Raw genomic sequence first — 18,056 nt, forward strand, 5'->3', positions numbered from 1 at the left:
CCACATGAGTCCCTCTTATTTGCATTTACCAAGTCCATGCAAGTCTTTTTGTATTTTTCTCTCTATCGCTATCCTCTTAAAAAATTGTCTAGGAGACCGTAAAAATAAAAGTGTAGCAACTAAAAAACTGAGGAGGTATTATGGATAAGATTCATAAGAATGCTCAAACATAGAAATTGAATGTCACTCATAGTACACTATAAAATCCAAAATTTTCATACAAATATGCAATATGTTTCCACTTAAATGCCCCAAAATAAAAGTGTAAGTCCAAGTTGTTATTTCTTATATGGATAAGAATACTCAAACATAGAAATCAAAATTAGATTAATAGTCACATGCTTGTGAAAAATGTCTTAAGATTGTTTCATCCACAAACAACCTTTTCAAACTTTCAGAAAAAACGAGCAAAGTTCCTAATCCATAACCATTATTTGCGGCTATTCTTCATTTGCCACCTGTACTCAACACGTGTCAATTTCTTGTTGGCTCTCACTTTGCACTTTCTCACCCACCTAAGAATGCACTTTTCCTATTTAAACATCTTTACATTTCTTTCAAATTAAAAATCAAACACTTTTCTACTACTATACTCCAAAAAAATTGTTCATAAATTCTCATATTTTTCAATCAAGTTTAATTTTTTTAGTGTTAAATCGATTTGTTTCTTGGGAAAATGGAGATATCAGTAATTGGTAATTCTCAGATGAAGATTGGGAAGATTGAAGAAAATCTGAGAGATTTATGTGTTTCCAATTTTGGAAATAAGAAACAGAAATCTAGGGTTTTATTTGATCAATCAAAGATTAAGGAAAAGGGTAATTATGGGTTTCGATTTCCTCTTAGAGCTGTGCAATCTGATGTTATACCTGTTGAGAAGACTTCTGCTTCCCCTAGTTCAATTTCTGTGAGCTTTCTCTTCTATATTTATTTTAATTTAATTATTCAAATTTTCTATTTATTAAATATATTAATTTTTTTTGTTGTTGCTGCTGCGAATCCTGTGATTTAGTGATAAACAAAAATTATATCAGCTTTTCTGAATTATTATTATTATTATTATTATTATAAATTGAAGAAAATCCAGTGAAAACTATTGTAGAATTAGAATTTCTGTGGTTTGTTAAGTAGAAGTGTATACAGACTAAAAATGAGGTAGTGTATATTGTTAGTTTTAGTAATTAGAATTTTACTAGGTTAGTTCCCGTGCATGGCACAGTTATTTTAATTACCCCATATTTTTTTTTGACAAATTAATTTATTTATAGCATAAAATATAAAAATTGTTTAATATATCTTGAACAAAATTGAATAAGAATGAAAAATATTATTGCTCATTTTATATATTTGACAAAAACAAACATTTTTTTTAAAATAATTTCCTTAAATAAACTATACTTCGTAGTAATTAATTATTAAAAAAATAATATACTAAGGACACACCAGAAATTGACATGTGTCATTGCTAGTGTGTATATTGACCTTTTATTATATATTATTATTTTTTTTTTTTTATTTTAATCTTTGTTAAGTCTTTTATTGAAGGGTATCCTTTTTAAGTCTGCAAATTTAAAATTAAATTTTCCTTATTTTTGTTAAATCAAAGATTTTTTTTTAAGGGAAAATTTGCATAATTATATATCACTGTATATATGTTAGGATAATCATGGTATATTTAGTAAATATTTTTTTGGTGATTATTATTGTTTCCTTAATTATGTGAGATAATTGATGGTGGGAATATATAGCCACATCTTTGTCATTATTGTATCTTTGTCATATTATTTGTTTCTTTAAATAAACTTTTATTTTTTTTTTTAAAAAAATATACTATGGACACACCAGGAGATGACACGTGTCATGGCTGGTGTGTCTTTTAGTATACAGTTATTGATGAGAAAATTCAATTTTACCGCAAAGATTAGCAAAAAATGTTAATCAAGTGGTAATTTCGTAAATAAAGCAACAATTTTTCGTTAAATTTTAGCTTTTGTAACTAAAATTTCATGACTTGGTAAATTGTGGATTTATTTACGAAAATGCCACTTGATTGACATATTATCTTGTGATAAATTGGGGTTTCCTCGAGTAAGAGATAGTGGGGACTAATGGAAGAGTAATGCTTTAAGAGAGTTTAGAGAGAAGATGAATTTAATATGTTAAAGATGAAAATGAAAAACAATATTATATTGAATGGACTAGCCCAAGGAAGAAGTTAGTCGATTTTTGTGGGGCAAACAATGAGATATGAGACATTTTTTGTAGGATAGAGGGGGTGTGATCTTTGTATGGTGAGGTATTCAAGGCCAAAGAAGGGGAAGTTGATTTGGTAACATTGAATGTTTTTTTATTTCACCATATTTTTCGGGGGTGAGGGGTGTTGAAGGTTATGTATTCCGCAAATGGTAAATTCAATTATGGTAATGTTACTAATAGAGAAACAGTTTAAGATCAAAAACTTGTGGGAATATAATGAAGAATTTTGTAGTATAGGTTCACTATATTTATCTATCTTCAAAATTTCTGGATCAGTTTGGTCCTTGGATTGTATATTTTTGTCATTATCAAACCTACTATCGATCTCATGTCTAATCGTACCAATTATTAAATATCCAGGTTGATGGCGTAAGCCTTTTTGTTGGGTTACCCTTAGATACAGTGTCAAGGGACAACACACTGAATCATGAGAGAGCTATAACTGCTGGCTTAAAAGCTTTGAAGCTAATGGGCGTTGATGGTGTGGAGCTTCCTGTCTGGTGGGGAATTGTTGAGAAGGATGCTATGGGAAAGTATGACTGGTCTGGCTACCTTGCGATTGCTGAGATGGTCCAAAAAGTGGGTTTAAAGCTGCGTGTAAGCATCTGCTTCCATGCTTCTCAGGAACCAAAAATTCCTCTCCCTGATTGGGTGTCTCAATTCGGTGAGTCTGACCCAAGTATATACTTCACAGACCGTTTGGGGCAACAATACAAAGAGTGTTTATCATTAGCTGTTGATGATTTACCTATTTTTGACACTAGATCGCCTATCCAAGTGTATCAAAATTTCTGTGAGAGCTTCAAATCAACATTTTCACCTTTCATGGGATCCACTATCACTGTGAGTATAGATACCTTCTTTAGTATAATTTGCTATCACACTTGTGAGGTAGCATTATTGCTAACTAATATCTTTCCCATTATTTTCTGTAGGGTGTCACAATAGGGCTTGGACCTGATGGTGAGCTTCGTTACCCTTCATGCCATGATTCAGCATCACACAATAACCACTCGGGTGTTGGAGAATTCCAGTGCTATGACAAATACATGCTCACACACCTCAAGCAGTATGCTGAAAAGATGGGCAAACCAATGTGGGGTCTGGGTGGGCCTCATGACGTTCCTTCATACGATGAGCCTCCTTGTGCGAAAAACTTCTTTAAGGATAATGGTGGATCTTGGGAGACTCCTTATGGCGACTTTTTTCTTTCATGGTATTCCAATCAGCTCATCTCTCATGGGAACTGCATTCTTTCCCTTGCCTCGACTGTTTTTGGTGAAACACCATTGATCATTTCTGGAAAATTACCCTTGGTGCATTCATGGTATAAGACTCGGTCCCACCCTTCAGAGTTGACTGCTGGTTTTTACAACACAGTTAATAGAGATGGATATGAAGAAGTAATTGAGATGTTCGGCAAAAATTCATGCAGAATAATATTGCCAGGATTGGACCTGTCTGACGCTCATGAACCAAATGGATCAAGTCCTCAGTCATTGCTTGCACAAATTAAAGATGTATGCAGAATGCAAGGGGTGGGTATATCTGGCGAGAACCTTTCACTTTCTAAAGTGACTGATGGATTTTCTAATATAAAGAGCTATCTATCAGAAGAGAACCCGGTAGTGGATTCATTCACATATCAAAGAATGGGAGCAGATTTTTTCTCCCCTAAACATTTTCCTATGTTCACAGCATTCGTTCGTGGAGTAAATCAGTTGGATGTAGATGTCGATGATATGCCAGAAACTAGGAGAGTTGCAGAACCTGTAAATGTGAAGCCAGAAGTTCTCCAGATGCAAACTGCATAAATGTTCTTTCTTTAGAAGAGTTATGTAAATACTGAACCTTGTAAAGATAATTATAGCGATGTTGTCATGTAAACCTGCTCTATATCAATCTACTTGCCATAATGTTTCGTAGTTATGTCGAAAGTTAAATTGGCTTATATGCCGTTGCTTGTAGGTTTATCAATTTAGAGCAAAAAAAAGAAAAGTAAAACTTTTGTAGAGAGTGCAGCTCTCTCAGTCAAATTCATGAACCTTAGCTCCCTGAATGCATGCCCCTTTCAGTTTCTTTTTGTCTCTCTTTGACCTAATGATTGCTCGTCTTCTGCTCCTGAATCCTGATTGTTTTATCTGTATCTTGGTTATGACTTTTAACCTTGAATTGGTGCAGCTTTTCCAAAAAAGAGTTTATACCCTAAATTGTTCAAGGTTTGATTTCTGGCCAATCGAGCTTTGGGCTATGAAATTTTGTTGTTCCTTCGAGCAGCAAAGGATACTACTAAGAACTAACAGTTCTTGTTCAGTTGCCATAATGCCAAAAATTATGGGCAAGTTTTTATTACAAGACCTTGTACATAATGCGATTGTTTTAAAACTGAGGTTATTCTCATCTTGTTTGGGCAATAATTGGCCGAGGAATTAATCTTGTTTCCTTTACAAAAATGGTATTTCTAACATCAATTTTAGCTAAAATTTCTCACTAGATAATGTTACAAAAAGTTATTCGGGGCATCTCCCCGGGGTACTCACTAGTTTTAAATTATTTTGCCGCTATGGTTGCTGTGGGAATCCATCCAAGCTTAGAAGAAAGATTTCTCCTCAAAAGATGTTTTAAGAGACGCTGCGGAAATTGATGTTGAGCAAAAGGTCTGGCGAAATTCAAAATGCTCTGTACATTGTATAAAATGGTACAGCAAAGAATTTGCTGAGGAGTGGGTTTTCAAGAATTGAAGAAGGATTTTTATGTATTACACTTCCATGAAGTAAAAGAGTAATCATTTGCAGTAAACCCAACAGTACACAGTATTCAGCTACTTTTTCCTAAGACATAAATGAGAGAAATTTGACAGTATAAACTCGTAGGAGCAGACATAACTCGAAATATAAATGAACATATGTAACCCTCATCTTTACTCAAAAATTGGCATCAAATTAAACAATACCCTTACCTACAGACATTAGCCGCTAATAATAGCATATGAGAACCAATTTCATGATAATTTCTGAAGTTCCACTACAGTGTGTATGCATCATACAAAAAATGAACAAGAAAGCGTGTATTGTGTAAGTATGTGGCTAAGAGGCAACATATGTGAGTTTACGAAACTGCCGACCAAATTCAGATGCTCTGTACATTGCAAATAATGGTACAGCAAAGAGCCGCGGTGCACTCTGCATGAGACAGTTCAGAAGCCTTAAATGTACATTCTTAACCCAGATTTCCATATTAAAACTGCCTTGGCCATGCCTTCGGTAAACTGTGCTCAATACTCATTCCTTCAATTATCTCAATTCCAGCTTCTTCTTGGCCTGAAATCAAGGGTGAAAGGACATAGGATAAATATTTCAAACAAAAAAATATTAATAATAACATGCACTTATTAAAACCTACTTTCAAGGGGTTTTTTTTTTTTTTTCTTTTTCATTTTTTCTTTTTTAAATTCCAGTTGATTTATGTCCGGACATCTTTAAAAAAGTTCATTACCCTCCTAATAGTCATATGTTCTTTAAAGAGTGTAGATGTCTATACTTTCGGCTCTTTTGCTGTGAGCGCCAATAGCAAGTCAATGCTCCGAATAAAGCGCTAGCAACAGCAAGAGCAAGAGCTGCTCCAATTGACACAACCATGGGATTTGTTGCCTCCATCTGTTCTTCAGCATGTGAATGCTGAACCTCTTCATGCCTTAGAAGGTCTTTGTCCTTGTATACAGACAGCAATGTTTTTCCGTAGTAACTAGCCAAGAACTTGAACACCTCATCTTTGTCCCAATTAACTTGGCTGCTCGAGTCACTTTTCTGGCTCAAGTGACAAGAAGGACATAGCTGATTTGGAGGCCAGATCATCTTTGGATAGTTGGGATCCCCAGTCTCAAGAGCAGCTTCTTCTTTACTTAGCCTTTCATTGACCTGATTATGCACGTCCCATAACCAAAGGGCAAAGTCCCGTGTACTGTTTAAAGGACTATCAACCCTGAAATGTAAAATAATCTCACATCAAACAATCCTTGACCATGCTGAAATTTTCAAACTGAAGAATTTGCTAAGTCAAAGGAGTGGGTTCTAGCCATCCTCACCTCGAACACATGTCAAAAAAATGCTCCCGACATTCCTCGCAGATGAAAAAGTTGTGAATAAATTCACATATGGTTGTGAATGCAGTGTGGCTCTCTCCATCTTCAACCTTCACCGAAAGGGAGTGCAATAGAACCCATAATCCACAACTGCAGATAAAGCAAACCCATCATTAGACGTATTATAACAATTTTCAAAATTCTACAGCTCTCATTAACAAACTAGGGAGGCATAAGGTATGGGGCAATTATCAAAGAGACAAGAGTAAGAAATTAAAATATGCTGATTCCCTTTGTTGTTGATTGTTATGCCATTTAGATCATTTCCTTTACCGTTTTCATACCCTCAAAGTCCTCTACTTTGATTCCTCACCTCCACAATGGTAATTGTATATCCAATCCTTTCTTGAACCACCCCAACACCGTCGCATCCACAACTGCCAACCGCACCACCTACCACAATCGCCCAACACCACCCACCACCACAGCCCGCACAAGCATTGCTATTGCGGCCCTACCAGCGCTCATACAGTCATACCCCACCCAAACCACAATGAATATTCCGATACCCAACTTCTCCTGCCCAAAACTCACCCTAACAGCCCGAAAACATCCCCTCACCTGCTAAAAAACCCCACCCACCCTAACCACCCCTAAACCACCACACCCATTCCAAACCCACCCGAAATCAGACCACCCACCCTGAAACCACAAACACACAAGAGGAGCAATAGTAGCAACAAGAGGTTGACGGGGCAGGAGGATGGCAGCAGAGGGTGGTTGTATGGTGGTGGTTGAGGAGGGAAGGGTAGATTGAAGGATAGGGTGGTGGTGATGGTGGTTGAATGGAAGGATAAAGGTGATAAATTTAAAGATAAGGATTAAGTTTTCATTCTCCTTGTTTACCTTCACTAAACCAATCGCCCCCTAAATCATCCATAGGAGTATCATTTTGTACAACGAGAAAAAGATGCAACATAGAATCTAATATCCTAATGCTATACTACCATTAAATATCATCCAAGTGTAGGCACAGATTTTAACTCTTTCTACTTCTACCAATGTATCACAGGGTAAAAGAAACAGCCTAGCAAAAAGTAGAAATGTTTCAAGTTTGATCAATGGAGAAAGGTAATCTTGAGTACTGAAAGGCAAGTCAATAATAAACCACATTCCAATGGAATTAACTTTAATTTTCAAAATGATGGCAGTCTTTTATAAAGCAACAGAGCAAAGGAACACAATCCTTGTGTAACCCGCTCCCTCCCCCCCACCCCCACCCAAAAAAAAAAAAAAAAACATAATTGAGTTAATTTGATTGCCACATGCTTCAGCTTGATGTTTATATCTCCAAAACATTAATTAAATTAACTGAAGAAGCTAAGTAGAGACTACAACAGAACAATGAGCTCACACACCTAAAGCCTCTTGTATCATTCCTGCTTCCTCGACAGAACATCTGCAATCAGACAACCGAGAGAAATCAAAATGTATTTTATTGAAATATTCAATAAGAAAACAATTTTTTGTTTTTTAAAAAAATAAAAAAATAAAAAACAACAACAACAACAACAAAGATGAAAATTATAATGTTCAAATTCTATAATTTAATTAATTCCTGGCTAACTAGAAGTTCTTTGTTTTCACTTTTCAATTTACTTTGGCTAAATAATTGTCTCTTTAACTATTTACTCCCTATATTTTTTTGTTCCCTAAAAAAGCAATAAAAGCATCTCACCTAAGGAAATTAGATAAACAGTTTCCCTACAATTGATTTGATGAGTACATATAACACCCTAATCTCCAAGTCTCCAACACAGCAATAGGCAGAAATTTTGTGTTTGTTAATTGTACTAAACTAAACTCTGATGACAACACAGTTTTCCCCTACTCTGTGTTCCGCAGACTTTGGGCAAGGGTGAGGAATGTGAAGGTGTGGCTAAGGTGGAGACAAGGAGGTGGTAAAGAAGGAGAGGAGGGAGGATGGATATGGTTGGCAAGGAGGCTGGTATGCTGACTAAAGGGAAGGAGCAGGAAGAGAGGAGGCGTAAGATAGCAAAATACCAGAAATAAAACAAGAATTAGTAAAGAGAAGTACCAACCCAGTATCCACGAGGAACATCTTTTCCACAAATCTGGAAACTCTCAAGAATTTTCGTTGCATTTTCAGATATGCCATCTTCTTTATTATCTGCCATAATCTCTGGTGGATACAAGTCATCAAAGTTGACAAGTATCTCAGCACTTCCTTTACGGCATCTGATACCACCATGGTAGAATAAAAAAATAAAAAAAAAAAAAAACTACTTAAATTAGGCACTTCCTTAAAGCATTGATAAAATTATGGTCTCATCTGGCAGATGTGATGTTTGGGGAGAACTATATGGCATACCTCCTTGAAGGATGATGAGCTGCTATAAGTTGAAGAAACCTCACGAGTGAAGCTTTGGTCCCCGGTTTAATCATCTGTCATACCACATGTAGAATATAAAGAAATGAAATTTGAAACAAGCCTAGCACAAATTAATCTAAGCAGATGACTGACAGTACCTTATGCCGCATAATAATATCAAAAGCAGAAGATGTTGCTTCCTCAATGTCATAAACTGCTTGCGCAATCTTCATGCAGAATAACAAGAATTTTATTACACCAAATCAAGGCATCATCATCATTATCAACAACAACAATAATAAAATAAAATAAAAATAATTAAAAATCAACCAGCTTCTTATAGTTAAAAGTACCTGCTCAGGAACTAAAGTCTTTGATTGAAGGTGCTCATGTTCATATTTATTGTCATCAAAACCATATGAGCTGCAGAAAGACAATCTAGCATCATTCTAGGAGCTAATAATAGTAATGTAAAGTAAACACTCAATAAAATACAGCATTATGGATTAAATTTACACAAATTAACAATATCAGCGGAATGAGCTTTCATGTGGCCATGTGGGTTAGTAGCCATGGTAGATTGGTAGGCATTGCTTCTTCACAATTAGTTCGGGAAAAGACAGAATGTGGAATATGTCACCATGTTTTAAAGATAGCATAAAAATTATGTCAGCATCTTTTAAAAAGAGAAAAAACACATCACCATAATTTAAAAAAAGGAGGGGGGGGGGGGTGGTGTGGGCAATTTCAAACATCTTAATTAAGTTAGCAATTAAACAATTACAAATAATAAAACAGATTTAGATGCATAGTTAAAGAAACAAATTAAAAAAGAAACTTTATGAATCTTATTTCATTTAAATAATTTTGTAAAGAGTCACCAAAAAGTAGTGAATAAATTTACTTCTCCATCATGCAACCTCCTCCATTCCTTGGATTATGATCTAAATTCAACACACACACACACACACGAGCGTATGCGCGCACGCGCAAGCCCGCGCCCGCCCGCCCACACGCACGCGTGCGCGCGCGCACAGACACATTGGGTTTTTGGTTTCATTCAATCTTAAGATCCGGTTAATCAAAAGGTGATAATACAGCCATGTGGGATCTTTTTGGATTTGTCTCATTGTATATTTGATTTATAGCAAGCTCTTATAATATTACGCATATGGAAATGAATATATGCGTTTCAAGACATGTCTTGGAAACCATAAATACTAATGGGGCAAATAAATAGGGACAAAGGGAGTACTAATTTGAGAATGGATGAAATAATCATAGAGCACTAATGGGGTGTCAACCCTAATAAGAAAAAGGAGGACAAGCAGTTACATCAAGAGAACCAAGTTCCAAGGTCTGAATTCTAAATCATTTGTGAAGTATTTTCTTTAAATTGTCAATCCAGGCTGTTCACCAGTTTATGGCCATGTGAATTGGGTACAGCCTATGCTAGGGTTTATAGGGTATGGGACCAGCTTTCTAACATACTAAGATTTCTAAAAATAATAAAAGGAAGATTAAAACAAAGATAATCTTTATTATAACAAAGTAGATCTTGGTTTATAAAACCATCAAAGGAGGCAATATTGAGCTCCAACAAAAGGTCAAGGGGAAGAGAGAGAGAGAGAGAGAGAGAGAGAGAGAGAGAGAGAGAGAGAGAGAGAGAGAGAGAGAGAGAGAACAATGCAACCCCATTTCAAGTACACATTTATAAATTGCACACATATTTGATCTAACAATTTCCTTCATGGAGCATGATCAAATAACAATTGGCATATTAAAAATTCTTCCAATTTCCATTATACAGCTCCCTTGAGTAACCTTGATGTCAGCAGGCCCACCAACACATACAAAGAGTATGGTAAACCACGTTTGCCCTCTAGAATTTCTTTAGTATAGTATGTTGCACTAAGAAAATGTGTCATGTAGTCAACAATCAAAAACCTCCTTCATATTTATTATTTGCAACAATTTGACTTTTACTATTTTCAAATACTTACATTCACATGAATTTTTTTATGAATATTTAAAAAGCAAATATTAGGTTAAATGTTGACAGAAGAGTCTCGATGCATATTTTCAAAGTAAAAGATGAAATGTGCAGGCAAGAATAAGAGTCAAAGTGTTATATTTTTCTTCTTTTTTTTGGGCTTTTTTTTCCCTAGAGTTGTCCTCTGCTGTTACTTTTAATAAAGAGTAAATATCCCCCGAGTATCTAGCTATAAAACCAAAGACCTGTACATCAGCAATGCAGTGAAAAATGTCAAACCAAATCCATAATGCTAAACAAAAAGCATGCAACAAAAACAATGTACCGCACAGAACCCAGAGTCCCAGGGTAAAACTTTACCACAAATCATCTTGTTTATAAACTTGGTTGCAATAGAACAATAGAATCCTCACCTATTCATTTTCTTATTTATCCAATTAAGCAGCCGATCAGCTGTGCGCCCATCCTTGATTGACATTATATCACCATCATTTCCATCCCAAACAGCCGTTGATGCAAACTTACCAGGCCTACTCCAAAGAAGCATAGGGTAACGATCCACTGAAAACCTATCACATAGTTTGGCATTTATCTGTGCTGCCAAAAAAGTGAAAAATATAAAATAAAAAAGGATAATCACTAGAAAGAACTTGGTTATATGCATGCAATCATTAAAACAGAAGCAGCTAAAAATTAATGAATGAAAATGTTGGAACAAAGCTAAGGCATACACTATACACAATTGTAGAAGGAATTCCAATAGAATATGAAGAGGACTGCCATTGCTAGTAAGTTGAGATTTCACACATCACAACAATTTCAATGATCACTCTCCCATTACAAGAATATGATGTCATAATGATATTCAAATCACAGAACCAAACAACATAACCCACCCCAAACAAAAGGATGAGAAAACTTAGAAAGGAAAGGCATTAAGGCAGTATCAAAATGAAAAAGTAAGAAAAATAGGAAGCCAAAATCATGTCATATCTGCAGGGATTTCTTCATTTTAGTAGAGCAAAAAAAGAGCATACTAATTGCCTCATTTTTTTTTTTCATTCAACTGTTCAAACTCATATGAAGCATAACCTCAAATGACATAAATAAACAATTTTCTCCCGAACATAAAAAAAATAAAATAAAATAAAATAAAATAAAAAGAGGAATAGGTGCAATGATCACAATAAGGTTGCCATATCACCATTTCATCAATACAAGCCGTATCACGTATGACACATAGGAAAGACTCAGCTCGAATATTTAGACTTCAACCAGATATCTGACGTAATAGTCACATTCTCACTAAAGAAGAGCGATAAATATGCAGTCACAGAGGTGATAAAGGTGACACAGGAGCAAAGCACCAATACCTTTGAGGCACAATCTACCCTAGCCATCAAAAGAATTCCTGGATGTGCCGCATCAGGCCCATTAAAAATCCTTGCAACTTTTTCATAATGAGGCTGCATAAAGGCAATTCCAATTTATCACACAGTTGGTTATAAAGAAGCATTATTTGCAGCTAAAAACTAATAATCACTTGATTCTACCTTGTAATTTCTGCATGCAGGGCACCTGTCAGATCACATTGCAAATTAAAAGAGTCAGCATATGATAACAACCACCAGTATAACCTAGGATTCATATAGTATCTAAGTAGCTATGGTGATGTTAGATTTAATCATAAACTTTTGTATGATCACAATCCCCAATGATTTGGAGAACCAAAAAGATGCCAGAAAAGTTCAACTCCGAGATTTTTTATATTTCATTGGGACGGGGGTAGTTTACAAAAAACATATATTTCCAATTTAGCCACTTTTTAAGAGTTATCCCTAACTCCCTAAACATCAATTGTTCATCAAGATTCAGCAATAAGCTATGTTCTAGAAAGAGTCCCGAGTCTCTAGTCCCTACCTTGAAACTCTTCACATCCTGGTACTAACAATCAAACATGATGTCACCAACTTATTTATTTATTTATTTATTATTATCATTCATAATAAATACTTTACTAGAATTGCACAGAACAATATCTAAAAGAAGGAGAATGTGCCCTCATAAAGTAACCAAAAAAGCCACAACTACACATTAACCAAAAAAACTGCAGCTATTCAGTATGTAGAAACAATCTCGCGTCTCCAAAACCCCAGAAAGACAACCAACATAGTGCAAGAAGGCAGTAATGATTTGTTGCATTTCTTCTAGAGAAGCTGACTTCTATTATTGCCACCAGACGGGGTTAATTTTTTAAGATATAATGGGGTATAAAAAACCCAAGGGCAGACCAAAAATCCAGCTAGCAACTAACAAAGCCATTTTTACTTTTTTTCTGCCTTTGAGAGATGAAAGCTTACATCTAACTATCTAAGCAACATGTTACAATGCTCTAAAGCAAGAAACATTAAAGTTAAGAAACCTCATGTTATATTCTTTTTTCAAATTTGTTTCATATCATATGTGATAGACTGATAGAAGTATCAATTTTGACATCACCTTTTTAAGTACGGAAAAAAAAAAAAAAAAAATATTCAATGTTTTCAGAATATCTATAAATTAATAGGTACATTCTCTTTTTCATTTTAGCTGAGACATTAAGGAAGTTTGTCAACGTAGGATTTCAAATATTCATATCTTCTATTATCTATAAGCAAAAATATTATATTTTAATTCTAGAAAAAAGAAATTGAAACGAATCTAACAAGTAACAAGACATGACTGAATTTCTTAAAAATAAATCACAAAAGTAAGTCAAAGTAACTTATGTGAATAGTGTCCAAAGTCAAATCATGCCAATCAAAACGAAACGGAGTCGGTATTTATTATGATTATAGATTTCTTTTTCATGAAATTGTATTACGAATTGATTCTTGTAAATAAATAGCTTTGGTAAAATATATGTATTTAAATACATATAGGAGCTAAGTTCTTATAATACTTTTTTTTTTTTAAATGCCCATATACCAAAAGTTTTGACACTATCCCATATTCCCATTGGGGGGTAAGACATGTTTGTTTTCCAAAAACAGCTTTAAATCTCTCTCCACCATATTCAACCGCCTTTAACCAATCAAGCAGCTCCAAATAACGGTCAGTTCTCTCTTCTCTTTCTATGACAATAATAATTAGTGTTGATATAGATAATTATTATACTGTGAATATAGAAATAAAAAATAAAAATAAAAAGGAAAATTTGATAAAAAAAAATCCCAACTTTTGCCGGTTCGCTCAAAATAATCCCAACTTTGGATTATTTTTAAATAATCTGAACTTTGGGATGTGTCCGCCCAAAATAATCCCAACCAGTTTCTTAACTTGCTATAACTGGTTAGGTGACACGTGTCACCACGTCATTGGTTGAAAAAATAAATTAAATTAAAAAAAACAAAACAGTTTTTCACCCACGAACCAACCCTCCCCACCACCACCAACAACCCACGACCGGCAGCACTCCTCCCACCAGCACAGACCAGATCGGCAGCCACCCTCACTCCGCCCCGCCCCGGCACCGCCCTCCCCTGCCCCCGTTCCCCCGAAAAACCAACCCCCAACAGCCGTAATCTCTAAAAACTCCCTCCTCCACCGCGTTAAACGCCCAACCACCGCCTATCCCACCCTCGGAACCCTAGCGCCCTGGTTTCAAGGGTGGAGGAGGGCCGATTGGGTGTTTTGCAGTGGGGCTGGGCATTTCTAGTTTTTGGGGTTGTTGATAATTGTGGTTTGGGGTTTCGGGTTTTGAAATTTAGGGGGTAGGGGAGGCGGAAGAGCCGGCACCGGCGAAAGAGAGGGGAGTCTAGTAGTGGCGTTTTGGGGCGGATGTGGTACCAAGGCTAGGCGGCAAGAGAGGCTGCCGGTGGTGGTGGGGGTTGTCGTGGGTTGGGGCTGATTTTTTGTTTTTTAGTTTTTATTTTTTTAAATATTTTGACGAATCACGTGATGACAGGTGTTACTTAAATTTAAAAAAAAAATACCTCTTTAACGGGTTACCGGTCACATGGCATCGATACATCCCAAAGCTCGGATTATTTAAAAATAATCCAAAGTTGGGATTATTTTGAGCGAACTGGCAAAAGTTGGGATTATTTTTGTCAATTTTTCCAAAAAAAAACCCTTTGTGTTAATTTCTTCCAAACAACATACAATCAGAATAAGTTTTGTAATTCCACATTCTATGAATTCGAAGTTTGATCACGCTTCACATGATCAAACTTTTATTAAAACTCATGTATTCATCTTCAGGCATTAGATTTTTACATTACTCCATGTAATGATGATCTTTGAACGAATATGAGCAAATAATGTTGTCCTCCCTTCATCCAAAAAAATAATAGTCACATATTATTTTGAGATACCCCAGAAAAGTTGTCATCTTTCTTAGCTGTGATGATCATTCTTAGTTTTTTTTCTCTCTTATTTTATAATTGGCCTTATAGGCTTATACCAAATTTTCATCCCATCTGAGAAAAACATTGACACTATTGTTTTCTAGAAACAACTCCAAATCTCTCTCCTCCATATTCTACTACCTTCAGCCAATCAAGCAGCTCCAAAAACGTCAGTTCTCTCCTCTCTTTCTATAACGATGATAGTTAATGTTGTTATAGATAATTACGATTTTGCAAATATAATGAAATCCCCCGTGTTAATTTCACCTAACGCCTAGGCAAAACCCAGGGAATGTTATCAAGAGTGTTAAAGCCTCCAGTGTATTTTGGCAGCACCTCCCTATCCCAAGCAACAATTGCTTTCTAAATACTACCTCCGTCCCTTATTAGTTGATCATTGCACAGAGACTAAGCATATGTTCATGTAAGTATAGTCCTTTAGGACATCCATATAAGGTACTCCCTCCGTCCCCGAAAGAACGACCCATTTGGGTTGATTTCGCGGGTATTAAGAAACTTAATTTGCAAATACAAATGTATGGGAATACACAAGTCATCAATAATTTGCATGTACAAATGTATGGGAAAACACCAGAAAAATTAATGGTGGCAGGAGAGAGAAAAAAAAGTTTAGAAATTTAGAGAGGAGATGGCACAAATATCTGAAAAAATATAAGGATAAAATAGGGAGAAGGAGCTATATGACAAAAATATTTGAGGATACATTAGTAATTTTGTGATTTTAATAGATGTTGGGAAAAACAAATGAATCATTCATTTTAGGACTAAAATTACACCAAATGAGTCGTTCTTTCGGGGACGGAGGGAGTACATAGCTTTGTCATGTATACTATAGCGACTTCCAGCCCTTTTCCAAGAAACTAATTCACGTGTACCTAAAAGCTAACCCTAACAATGTCACAATTTCCGGACTCGAGAGTCATGCTCTCCCTCAGCGAGACAAGAACCATGATGTCAAAGACTTGATTCTTGGACATGAAAGCATACGATGTATAGTATTGAGTTTGTAGGAAGACAAAGAAGCGGCAGGGGACTCAATTTACAGCTCCACTTCAACCATCTCTAACTACCTACGCTAGCATATAGTACTCTAATCTAAATATCCTAAATTACAGAAACAAGCAGTTTTGCCATCTGAAGACACCCCATTCCCATAATTACTACATAATACTACTAGTAGGTTACAAGTAAATCTGCCCATATTGAAACAATTCTAAATATCTACATCATACGCCCCACAAAATTCATAAATTCCCCCCACCCTCTTAAAAAGTCTACTCCGCGACAACCTGCTGATTCGATTGGTCAGTACACAATCATCAACAGAACCCTAAGACAGCTATCTGCAATTGCTAATGCTTTCTTTGCCTCAGCAGTTGCAATTAACGCAATTTCTGTAATCTGTAATGCCACACTTAACACGAATAGCAACGACTCCATAATACCTATTAAATCATACATTTCTAGTTTTCTGTAAACAACAATTGTCTAAACCCACCAAAACATTAACAACCAACTAAAATTGGGACAATTTAATATCATTTAACTCAAAAATTCAAACATAAATACAGTCAATTATATCCAATTCAATTCATTCTAAACAAAAATCAATCAAATCTACGAAAAACAGATCAAAACCCAAACAATTGAAATAATTCACTAACCAGTGAGCAAAGAATTCAACAATAGCAAAAGTTGCAGGGGTTTCACGAAGAACATCCTTGAAATTCGTATCATTCAATTCAACAACAACATCATGAAATTCACCATTAGAAACATCATCGGTGATCTTCCGAAGAATTGAACGAGATCCAATCGAGGACGACGAAACCTCGAAATTGAAGTGAGAGAAAACAAGAAGAATCACAAAAAATGAATACATTGAAGTTTGATTGAAGATCATCAAAGAATTGTGGAGTTAATTGAAAATGGCGGAAGTATAAAAAGGTGGTTTGGTTTGGTTGAAGTGAGTTTAGTTGTTCAAACAAACTTCAATAATGGTGAAGTAAAATAATGGTGAAGAAAGAAAGCGCGCAGGTTGTATGAGAGCAAAGTTAGGTTAATCCCTGTTTTTTTAAGTTTTGTTTTGTCTTTTTACATTTTTTTTAGATCTTCCATGACATGATCTTTCAGCATTTTTAGTTTATTATACCACCTCCGTTTTTTAATATTTACAGAGTTTAATTTTAAAAGGTTTTACGAATTCTTGGGTAAAATTTTGTTTGTAAGCGTTAAATGGAAATAGAAAGATAGAGATAGATAAAAAAAAAAAAAAAAAAAAAAAAAGACAACTTACTCCCTTATTTTGTAATGATCAGTGGTGGACCCACCGTTCATGTGACACTTCATATAAAATGAGGAAAAAATGAAGTTTAATCTGTTATAAAATAAAGAGAACGAGAGAGAAATTGGGATAGAATCAGGCCATCAATAATTCCATTAAGGGTTATATATACATGTACAATCATTAGGGTTTTCTTAGAGAACACTAAGCCCTAGATCTTGAATATTCTAGAGAATACTAATATATAATGGGCATCCATAAATATTTCATAACATAAATTACTCCCTCCTATTATAAAATAGGAAAAATTGCCTGGAATAATCCCACCTTTGGCCCGTCCGCCAAAAGTAATCCCACCTTTGGATTATTTTTAAATAATACGACCTTTATATCCACTTCGCTCCTACTGGTCCCTAGTGACCTGTAACCGGTTGAGTAGGTAATTTTTTTTAATTAAGTTTAATTTACACACGTGTCATGACGTGATTGGTCAAAAATTAATTTTTTATTTTAATTTTGTTTTAAGAAATAATTATTAATAATTAACATTAATTAATTATTTTTAATTTTTTTACTTTAAAAAAAAAAACTTAAAATTAACCCAAACCCTAGCCCCACCACGACCTCAGCCACCTCATCAC

The 18,056-nt window shown here is 35.2% G+C and overlaps 2 protein-coding genes across 3 annotated transcripts; one reads left to right on the forward strand and one right to left on the reverse strand.

Annotated features, from left to right (window-relative positions):
- Positions 1-558: 558 nt before the first annotated feature.
- On the forward strand, positions 559-4,335 carry LOC145602007 (inactive beta-amylase 9-like). The gene is made up of 3 exons (XM_081658116.1): positions 559-907; positions 2,617-3,099; positions 3,192-4,335. Exons 1-3 carry the CDS (start codon positions 677-679, stop codon positions 4,068-4,070), a joined length of 1,593 nt encoding a protein of 530 aa, XP_081514242.1. The 5' UTR covers positions 559-676; the 3' UTR covers positions 4,071-4,335.
- An 840-nt stretch (positions 4,336-5,175) lies between these two features.
- Positions 5,176-17,209, reverse strand: LOC145601157 (sulfhydryl oxidase 2-like). 2 transcript variants are annotated; one of them, XM_081657108.1, is made up of 12 exons: positions 16,796-17,209; positions 12,276-12,300; positions 12,096-12,188; positions 11,136-11,314; positions 9,083-9,152; positions 8,888-8,956; positions 8,730-8,803; positions 8,440-8,596; positions 7,756-7,796; positions 6,341-6,487; positions 5,797-6,237; positions 5,176-5,576 (listed from the first exon to the last, which is right to left on the reverse strand). In XM_081657108.1, the coding sequence occupies exons 1-12, from the start codon at positions 17,032-17,034 to the stop codon at positions 5,555-5,557; spliced, it is 1,557 nt and encodes a 518-aa protein (XP_081513234.1). In that variant the 5' UTR covers positions 17,035-17,209; the 3' UTR covers positions 5,176-5,554. The 2 variants fall into 2 exon arrangements, with proteins under 2 accessions (XP_081513234.1, XP_081513233.1); XM_081657107.1 differs by having other exon boundaries at positions 5,752-6,237.
- Positions 17,210-18,056: the final 847 nt, after the last annotated feature.

Source organism: Chenopodium album, chromosome 21 (assembly GCF_948465745.1).
Source record: "Chenopodium album chromosome 21, dcCheAlbu1.1, whole genome shotgun sequence".
NCBI lineage: Eukaryota > Viridiplantae > Streptophyta > Magnoliopsida > Caryophyllales > Amaranthaceae > Chenopodium > Chenopodium album.

What these genes read in the sequence shown, in the direction of transcription:
- LOC145601157 (XM_081657107.1), bottom strand. Translation starts at nt 17,034, where the DNA reads ATGATCTTCAATCAAACTTCAATGTATTCATTTTTTGTGATTCTTCTT. An exon ending in GTTGAATTCTTTGCTCACTG is followed by an intron (nt 12,301 to 16,795) that starts GTTAGTGAATTA and finishes GTGATCTGACAG; the next exon opens with GTGCCCTGCATGCAGAAATT. An exon ending in TTTTTTGACATGTGTTCGAG is followed by an intron (nt 6,238 to 6,340) that starts GTGAGGATGGCT and finishes TTTACATTTCAG; the next exon opens with GGTTGATAGTCCTTTAAACA.
- LOC145602007 (XM_081658116.1), top strand. Translation starts at nt 677, where the DNA reads ATGGAGATATCAGTAATTGGTAATTCTCAGATGAAGATTGGGAAGATT. An exon ending in CTTCCCCTAGTTCAATTTCT is followed by an intron (nt 908 to 2,616) that starts GTGAGCTTTCTC and finishes TTAAATATCCAG; the next exon opens with GTTGATGGCGTAAGCCTTTT. An exon ending in TCATGGGATCCACTATCACT is followed by an intron (nt 3,100 to 3,191) that starts GTGAGTATAGAT and finishes TATTTTCTGTAG; the next exon opens with GGTGTCACAATAGGGCTTGG.